The sequence below is a fragment of the Pelobates fuscus genome, chromosome 5 (assembly GCF_036172605.1).
Source record: "Pelobates fuscus isolate aPelFus1 chromosome 5, aPelFus1.pri, whole genome shotgun sequence".
Taxonomy (NCBI): domain Eukaryota; kingdom Metazoa; phylum Chordata; class Amphibia; order Anura; family Pelobatidae; genus Pelobates; species Pelobates fuscus.
The window spans coordinates 133,400,489-133,410,741 of record NC_086321.1 but is presented as its reverse complement, the minus strand read 5'-3'; the positions used below and the strand labels follow the sequence as shown (position 1 = coordinate 133,410,741).

The following is a 10,253-nucleotide window of genomic DNA, read 5'->3' as shown; positions in this document are numbered from 1 at the left end:
CACAGAGGGTGGCATATTTGTATTGCAAGGTAATGCTTTACCAGCCCGGCAGCATAAAAAGGGTTAAAAACACTATTACACTTGTCCCCATCTTAAAACCGAAACATGCCTCAAGCTGCAATAAAGGAAGACCTTATATTGTGATTTAAGTGTGCATTTATATTAATCTGCAGACACCTCTGAAAAATAATGTTATTCAAGTAGATTGGGCCGTTTTGTCTTGTTAAAAATGTACTGTTGAAATTACAGCCTACATATATATATATATATACACATATATTTTATTTTTACATAAATGTATACATGTGTTTTTTTTTTTTGTTTTTTTTTTTATTTACCATTGAAGTTTTTCATCCAAATTCCTAATGACATGCATGGCTTTTATAATGGCAGAAAACAAGAGAACGGGTAACATTTGCCTTAAATACCTAAAGAGATTTAGAATAGGTCGATATAGTGGGTCAAGTAATGGTATGTACAAGTCTACAGAAAGTCTCTTATCCAAAGTGCCTAGAAGTTTTGGATCTCTGGAATATTAGAGTAGATATCCAAGGACTGGGGGTTAGAAAATGCCCCCCGGTGTGATACTTCTTTTCCTGCGATGATCTGCTTCACAGCAACTTCTACCTTCTTCCCACTGATAGTATACTGGAAAGGAATCAAAATAGTTCAAATTAGTGTTTTCATATTAAAAACAAGATACATCCTTAGCACTTGACAGATCCTTAAAACAATCAGGATGTTTACATTGCCCTAACTGCCTATTTAAGCCTTGATTTCCTTACCATCCCTACACTGAAAATTGAGCGAATGATGGCTCAACCATATGAAACGCTTAACTTTTTCTTTAAAGCATTATGCTCATAGTAACCTCACCCACTGTTCAAAATATTTCAAGATCATAAATTTGAACACAGCCTATATACAGGGAATCTTAAGTGATTACCAGACATTGGAGTGGTGAGGCATTGACAACTCCATACTTGTACTGCACATAAATTAGCATTCCGTGCAAAGTTCTGGCTTATCCTAGTCAATCTCTTCTTCTTCTATTCCTGATCTGAAAGGCCCCACTCTGTCATGTTTATGTTATTATCCTGTTTTTACCTAGGTAAGAAGATTAAGAGGCCACTAAAATGCCATGTTGTTTAGTGTGCATATCCTCCGTGTGAATTTGGGCAAACTTTATCATAAAAATTTCTATAAAACACTTATTTCATTGTATGAAAGCTATATAAGCTGACTGAATGTTTGAATTAATTTCACGTATTTATTTTAAGAAAGATGGTAAGAAGATATTGTGTTTTAACCCTAAACTCAATGAAATCGAAAGCCTCGAATTTGTAAAAACAGACATATGTATTAATGCGCTTGCGAGATGTACTCTGACTTAAAGGGACACTCCAGGCACCCAGACCACTTCTGCCAACTGGAGTGGTCTGGGTGCCAACTCCCACTACTCTTAACCCTGCAAGTGTAATGATTGCAGTTTTTTATAAACTGCAATAATTACCTTGCAGGGTTAACTCCACCTCTAGTGGCTGTCTACTAGACAGCCATTAGAGGGCACTTCCTGGTTTCAAGCACAGGAAACCTGTGCTAGAGCATCACTGGACATCTTCACGCTGTCTCGCCCACCGGCCGACGCAATCAGAGGGAGGAGCGACGCGGAGGAAGAAGCAGCGACGTGCCTCTGGTAAGTAACTGAAGGGGTTTTCACCCCTTCAGTAACTGGGGATTGGGAGGGAGAGGGGACCTGCAGTGCCAGGAAAACTGATTGTTTTCCTGGCACTGGAGATTCCCTTTAACTAGTGAGAGCCTAATAAACCAAACATGTGTAAATACTGCAATCAATACAATCAAAAGTCAGACACGTAGGGTTATTCGGCATCCCATAGGTTCAAGTTACAAGTGTATGAAATTATAATGATATACTCTGGACATTGCAAACTCACTGTAGAACTACAGATGTTCATTTTTTGTTGGTGAGAAGAAATTAAGATGTCTATCTGAACAAGAGCATCAATATTCACTTTATAAATTAAGAGGTTCTATGTTTGTCTATGTCAGAGATTTAACTATATGCACTGCCCACCTCAAGGACTTCAGAACATATGCAAAAATTATGTTTTTTTCCTATCTTTAAAAAAAAAAAAATATATATATATATATATATAAAATGATTAATATAAGAACTCCCAAACCCGAGTGATAAATGAGTTTAAATATTGTTCCCAATGCTTGGTTAGATTAGACCGCTAGAGAACATTTGACATTTACCAGCTTTCAGGTCCTAATGGGACATGTAATAGAAAAGTATTGTATCACATGAGTATTTATTTATTTTTTATTTTTTTTAAACAGTCTGGTTTTGTTTTACAAGTTTAGTTCATTGTTTTGCTTCGATTTTTATGCATACATTTTTCATTGTGTTGTTCTCTCGCTATATTCAAAACAATAATGAAAATTCCAAAAAAACAATCTTCCATAAAATCCAATCTAAAAGTAAACTAACAGATTTAAAGCATCAACAGTCGTCTCTCAAGACAAGAAGAAAAGAAAAAAAATCTGGGGGAATGACAAAATAATGATCAACGTGTGCAAAATGTGAAAATTCACGTGGGAACTTCTAAAGTGAATAATGTGAAATGGGAAGTTATGAAATAGGCAGACATAAAGACATTTTCTATCCCATAGATACATTAGTACGAGCTTAGGAATGGATATCAGTCTCTACAGTTCTCTGCCAAACTCATCGTTCTTTACATTAAATCTAGTGAGGCAGCATTATGTTAAATCCTGTTTTTCAGATGCTTATGACTTATGGGAAAAAGACTCAGATCATGATGAAACTTGGCAGTTCTATAATCATTCAAGGTCAGAAACAGTTGCCAAACTTTCACATAATTTGCTCAGTACTTTGTGATTTCCCTTTGAACATTTTAACTCTTACAAAGCTGAATGACTGAGCTGTAGGATAACAAAGACAATTATTTTGGCAAATCACCCATTGTAACTCTTTTTTAATGTGATAGTTTCATAAGACATACTGAAGCCAACAGGTATTTTAATGGTCTAAGCCTAACAAATATATCTGCCCAACAGCTAGAAATGTAGAAGAGCAAAAGGCAATAAAAGGACACACAGAAGGAGGTCAACAACAAGAGAAGACACCACCGTTGACAGCTAGAGAAAGGAACCATGGAATAACGCAAGTGACAAAATATAGTAATTTGTGTATTTAGATTGTGCAATGAACTGTTTTTTGTCGGTTTCAACGTCTTCTTTAGAGGTCATATTAAAGAGGCAACCCAGGGTGAATTTAAAGCCCATTTTAGTGTCATGGAGATGATGCATATAAAAAAGGAAAAAACAAGATGCTAACCTCGGAACATTCCCTGTTAAAAACATCAGGGCTTTTTCATCAATGTCTTCTGAAACTAGGAAAATTGATAGATTCCTCAGCCAGTCATAGTCAATGACAGGAATCTCAAACTCTGCTGTCCAGATGCTGATGGCCTACAACTCTCAGAATTCTCTAAATATAGCAGATGGACATAAATTCATAAAAGTTGTAGATCAGCAACATTTTTAAGGCTGGAGTTTGAAATGCCTCGTCTTTAGCTTTGTAAAGAAGATCTATAAATTTTTCATAAAAACCTTTGTGAGCACACACACAGAGCCCCTTGCACTAGCTCGCACAAGTGAAGGAACCCGATGCAGGCTTCCATTCACTAATAAGCAGTTTTCATTTCTTTTCCATCAAATATGTTTTTACTGAATTTTAAATTAAAGTGGCATTGCCTCATGTATACCTTCTGACTGCACAGGAACTTCCAACATAGTAGGAAATACTCTGAGACACTGCAAATGACAGCTGACAGAAACAGGCATTTTTGTAACAAACATGCAATAGATTTCTATAATGTTATTGCGCAGTTGTGTCCATGCAGGATCTTGCCGTCTTGTGGGACCTTCCATAGACTCTTGTTTCGTACTCTTGAGCATGAGCAAGAGCGTACCGGTGGCACTAGGTTCATGGCATGTGAACCTGGTGCTAGGAACTGAAAATGGAGGAAATCAGAAATCGTGGTACCAAGGATGGAGAGTTTTAGGTATTTTGGTCATTTCTTTCTCCTCCCCAAGTCACTAGTGACAGTTCCACTTGTGGTCAGCCATCCAAAACATGAAAAAGGTTTCATGATAATGTTGCAGTATCAATAAAAATATGTTAGAAAATACCTGCACTGGCAGGAAACAAACCAAGCAAGCCAATTAAATTAAAATGAGGAATCAAATTAAATCCAAATGAAAAACAAATGTCATTAGCTGATAATATAACCTTTAACAAATTAATTTATTTTAATAATATAAATTTATTGAGAGACTTGATTTGTGCGAGTATGTAATTCAATACAGCCCTTCATAGAAAGCTGTAGGGGAAATGCCACTGGGTGCCTCTAACTTCGCTCCCTGTCAATCATTGTTATAAGCAGTGTCATTTTCACCAGGCAGTCACCATAGAGTAAGCATAAAGAGAAGAGGAGAAAACATACATAGGTTTATATTTCTCCTTCTTACTGAAACAGGGGCCCTGGTTGTGCCTGGACCAAACAGGATTGTGATGGGACTTGTTAAATCTTTGAAGGGTTACTCCAGCCATCATGGCCATTTGTGTTTCTATTTGAAACACTGCACATTCAGAGTTATTTGTACTTGTGTGCCAGGGGTTAATTACCCCCTCCCCCGCACATGTAACTTCAACAGCACAGAACTCCAGGCTGTCCAAAGTCAATCCTGTGCATATTTTACATCTGTTGTCACTGCTTTGAGGTCATTTAGAGAAGTGGCAGTCTTGTAGCTGCACTAATGTTTGTTGATCACTACACTTATAAGCTACATAATAAACACTAAGCAGTCATGGTCCTTACAACCACTATTTAACAAAATGTGTGTCAGGTAACAGATCCTTTTAAACATTTATAAAAATGCTTAAATGTGTGTGATATAAAGTCAAATAAATACTAGGCTTATGTATCCTCTAACGGTGTTTTCTCTTTATAAATGCTCATTATTTTATATCTCTATTTTATTATACACTTGGTAGAGCATTTTTATCGGTCATATTTTTATAATTGTACCCAAGAAAACATTGCTTTTACTAGGTCTTTATTTACCACGTAAAATAGCACTGTATTTCGCATTGTTAGAGAGAATCGGAGCATACTGGATTGCCATGTAATATGGATAAATTAGGCCATTAAATTATATTCCTTACTAACTGGTTCATATGCTGAAACGCATACATTTATTCTGCACTACAAAAGGGTAATTCATTTTCAATAGATCTTCTAGTCTTTGCCACTGAAAAGGTCAAAGCTTTTTTTCTCACATAATCACGTCAAGGTGCCTATCTGGAGGTGGATATTGAGATTACTTGCATATAGAAGACAAGAATACAGCGACACTAACTGGGCTAATAGAGTGATTTAGATAAACACAAAAAGAAAAACACAAAAAGAATTCAGCGCTAGTAATCACAAAATTAGTCAAGGTAGGCAGCAACCCAAATGAAGGAAAACCCCTCGGATCCTTCGGTGGATAGATACAAAAAGATATGGAAGGGCTGCGCCAAATAAGGGTAGATAGTCCAGTAAAGTATTGCTAGGGTGCCAATAGATGGTCTAGGATACTTGATAGAGTTCCTCTGTGGATGCGTCTAGTATAGACCGTTCCGTATATGTAAATACAAGAGAGGTAGAGGCGACTAATGGTATAGTATGAAAGTTCAGGGTGTGATAGGTAACAAAATGTAGAGAACTCACATTCAAGAGAGCTATGGCCAGCTCTGGTGTGGATTGCGTACAGCGGTATAATCCCCGCTTATGGGATATGTAGGGAGGGGGTCTCCGTCAACACCGTCTGGTAGTCCAGAACTCGGAAAAGAAAGACAGAAAGCGACAATTGCTGTCGCTTTCTGTCTTTCTTTTCCGAGTTCTGGACTACCAGACGGTGTTGACGGAGACCCCCTCCCTACATATCCCATAAGCGGGGATTATACCGCTGTACGCAATCCACACCAGAGCTGGCCATAGCTCTCTTGAATGTGAGTTCTCTACATTTTGTTACCTATCACACCCTGAACTTTCATACTATACCATTAGTCGCCTCTACCTCTCTTGTATTTACATATACGGAACGGTCTACACTAGACGCATCCACAGAGGAACTCTATCAAGTATCCTAGACCATCTATTGGCACCCTAGCAATACTTTACTGGACTATCTACCCTTATTTGGCGCAACCCTTCCATATCTTTTTGTAATAGAGTGATTTCATTGAGCTGACTGCGACATGATTCCCTTTTATTCCAGAATTTTGGTCCTTAAGGGGTTAAATAAGCACACATTTAAAAAGTCCAGGTTTTAAATTTTAGGGTGTATGACGACATTTCCCATCACATTGCCAAGCTGAACTTTCAAGAATAAGATATTGTTCTTTCATGTGTTTCATTAAGTTTGCTTGACCCCAGTGCCTTGTTAAAGAAAAACAAACTGCACAAAGGTTGTGCATAAAAGTGCATGTACAATTTCAGATTCACGCAGCTCCCCCATTCAGCAACAGTTACCCAAAGCTCTCTTCAATGGAACCACAATTTGTATATGTATTTAATATAAGTGACCAGAAATAAGTCTAAGCGCTTAGTGGCTATCCTCCCAATGTATGAAATAATAACAGGAGTACCAGAATTTCGTACAATACCAACACTAATATAAATAGAGTTCAAAAATATATTTTAAAAAAATGCCACTGCAATATAACATAGCAACCAATTTTTAGGCTGTTGGGATTTAATCCAGTATTTGATGCGGCTGTGCTGTCTTCTGTATTCAGTGTATGCACACACTTTCAAGCACCTTAAGGTATAATTTTTTTTACAAATGATACATAGCATAGTACTGTAAATGTTTTTTATTTAATCCTTATCCAATTAAGAACACTTACATTGCTAAAATGTGACACGTGTCTCCAAGAATCACTGTGCATGCATATACAGTTGTTTCCTTGTGCTGTCTATCACAGGAGCCAAGATATCAGTCCTGGAGTCCGTGCGATGCCCGGGCTGGGTCCTGCTGAACACACTTTGCACCCTGAACAGTGTGTACTTCCAGGCCTCAAAGTCTGTTCAGCGGGATCCAGCTCCGGCACCTTTACGGACTCCCAGACTGATATCTTGGCTTTTGTGATAGATAGCGTATGGACTTGCTAAAAGGCCGAACACAGCAGTAACAAATACCACACTGCAAATGTATATGCCTGCACAGTGATTCTTGGAGACACGTGTCACATTTTAACAATGTAAGCCTTCTTAATTTTATGGAGATTCAATAAAAAACTACAGTATGTAAAAAATATGTATCTTTTTTGTATCCTTTAAGGGGATTGTAAGTGTGTGCATACACTGAATAGAGGAGACAGCACAGCAGCACTGGATCCTTGATTAAAGGGACACTGTAGGCACCCAGACCATTTCAGCTCATTGAAATGGTCTGGGTGCAAACTCCCATCACCCTTAACCCTGCAGTGGTAATTATTGCAGCTTTTATAAACTGCAATAATTACCTGCTAGGGTTAACTCCTCCTCTAGTGGCTGTCTGTCAGACAGCCACTCGAGGTGCTTCCGGAAATGAAATGGACCTTTGGTCCGTTATCTGACACTGGACGTCCTCATGAGGACTTCCAGCATCAGAATTATCCCCATAGGAAAGCATTGAATAATGCACTCCTATGGGAAATCCTAATGCGAGTGCGACTATTGCTGCGCATGCGCATTAGGTCTCCCCAGGAGCGAGGGACATCAGTGCTGGACCCAGGTAAGTGACTGAAGGGTTATTAACCTTTTCAGCGCTGCGGGACGGGGCCTTGACAGAGGAGAAATCTATAGTGCCGGGAAAAAGTTTGTTTTCCTGGCACTATAATTCCCTTTAAATCCTCAGTGCCTAAAAATTGCTTATGATGTTATATTGAAGTGGCATTTTTTTGATATTTTAGAAATGTACTTATATTGTTATTGGTATTGTACGAAACACTAACCTGCTATTTTACATATTGGGGGCGTATCCACCAACACTTACACTTGCTTCTGGTATCTTATGTTGTTTAAACGTGGGAAGGTTGTGTGTGTATAGTTGCTTGAGCATAACAATCTATATTATTGTTTTTTATACTAGTCAAGAATAATATTTTAAAAACGTTTTTATAAAAGTGAGCATACCAAGGTATGCTCGGTATTTACACACATTCCTACACATTCACATATTTATTATTGTCATATCCATTCCTCAGCTAATTCCATAGTACTATGCAAAGATAGATTTGCAGTTTAGGGTTCTGTACCTCCAACTACCGCTAGAAATAATTTCAATGCAGTTATATGAATTTAAATATCCTTTATTTCAATCACAATAATAGGATACTAAGCTACAAAAAACCTTTAGCTTAAAGGGACACTACAGTCACCAAAACAACTTTAGCTTAATGAAGCCATTTTATTGTTTAGGTGAAGTTTCTGCCATTTAGGAGTTAAATCACTTTGGTTTGGGTTTATGAAGTCCTAGCCACACTTCTCTGGCCATGACTGACACAGGCTGCATGGAAAAAAATGGCTTCACTTTCAATCAGATGTAACTTATTTTAAAAGTGTTTATCTCCTGCTCTGTAAATTGAACGTTAATTACACACAGGACACTTCTGCAGTGTCTAGCAAGCTACTAAGAAATTCTAAATGAAAGAATTTGCAAGAAAGGTAGTGTAAATATTAGATTACTCTTTACAGGAAGTGTGGAGGAAGGCTTTGTAAGTCACATGCAGGAAGGTGTGGCTAGGGCTGCATTAACAAAGTTTTTATTTCATAAATGGTAGAGAATTGAGCAGTGACACTGCAGGGGCATGATCTATACACCAAAACTGCTTCATTAGGCTAGAGTTGTTTTGGTGACTATAGTGACCCTTTAATGAAGCAGTTTTAGTGTCATAGTAGATCATATCCCTGCAGCAGAGTGCTTAATTATCTGCTATTCAGGAATTAAATCACTTTTGTTTCTGTTTATGTAGCCACAAGCACACCTCCCTTGGCTGTGATTGAAACAGCCTACATGAAAAAATGGTTTTATTTTCAATCAGATCTTACACCACAGTGTGTTTATTTTCTATATCTTGCTCTGTTAATTAAACTTTAATCACACACTGGAGGCTATCGCAGTCTCTAGCAGAATATTAACAGAGCAGGAGATAAGAAATTTAGAAATTAGGCACAATGTGGAAAAAGGAAAGCTAAAAAAATTGGACTCTTTTTCAGGAAGTGTGTATGGAGGCTGTGTGAGTCTCAGCCAGGGAGGGTGTAGCTAGGGCTGCAGAAAGAAAGTGATTTAACTCCTAAATGGCAGGTAATAGAGCAGTAAGAATATGTGGGGCATGATAATTGGAATAAAGATGGCTTAGATTTATCTTAGAACTTTGGAATTATTTCTCTTTTGCTGGTTGGTTGGCCATGCTCTGGAGCTGTAAGGGCACCCCTCCATCCTGACTAAGCTGGATCTTCATAGACACATGACAGTTTTATACCACTCTGGTAACAGAATTGTTTTAACATTTTCTTCGAAGAACCCAATAAGTGTATACTTACAGGAATGTCTTTTGTTTCTAAGATTATGGCTGGAACATGCCTTGCAGAAAGTGCCACGCGTATTGCATCTTTTATTTTCTTCACCAGCTCCTTGCTGAACTCAAAATTGTTGGCCATTTTAAGGAAAAGGATGACTCGTTCCTCTCCGTCTTTGTTGTATTGTGGGACACACAGACTATCAGAAACTTCTGCAAATGCTTCAACTGCAACAAGAGTTAGGAATAGACAAGTTGAGTTTCTTGCAGTAAGAATATGTCCCACTAGTTAATGTCATGTGTCACTTCCTTATTGGGAGATGGAAAGTTGCTTCTGAAATAACATGGCTAGCATGACTGAAGAACCAAATGTCCCTGATTCAAATCCTGATTTGAATGCTAACTGGCTAAAATATATTGGATTTTTTCTAAATCAGCCATTTCCCCTTACATTTTATAATTTGGTGCCAGTCACCAGAATTCGCTGTTTAGTTAATAACCCCAAACTACTGAGGATGGGGGTGAGTGGGGGGTAAATTTGGAATTGAAGAATGGAAGATTTGAAAGGTGTTGAGAAAAATACAACTTTACA

General features: G+C 37.9%; 1 protein-coding gene across 1 annotated transcript in view; it reads right to left on the bottom strand.

The window, feature by feature from the left end:
- Positions 1 to 352: 352 nt before the first annotated feature.
- Positions 353 to 10,253, bottom strand: part of AACS (acetoacetyl-CoA synthetase) — an 82,659-nt gene continuing 72,758 nt past the window's right edge. The window contains exons 17-18 of the mRNA XM_063454336.1: positions 9,687 to 9,889; positions 353 to 648 (exon numbers count right to left, since the gene is read on the bottom strand). Coding sequence (XP_063310406.1) covers positions 511 to 648; positions 9,687 to 9,889 — 341 coding nt within the window. The 3' untranslated portion in view covers positions 353 to 510. The remainder of the gene's footprint in view (positions 649 to 9,686; positions 9,890 to 10,253) is intronic.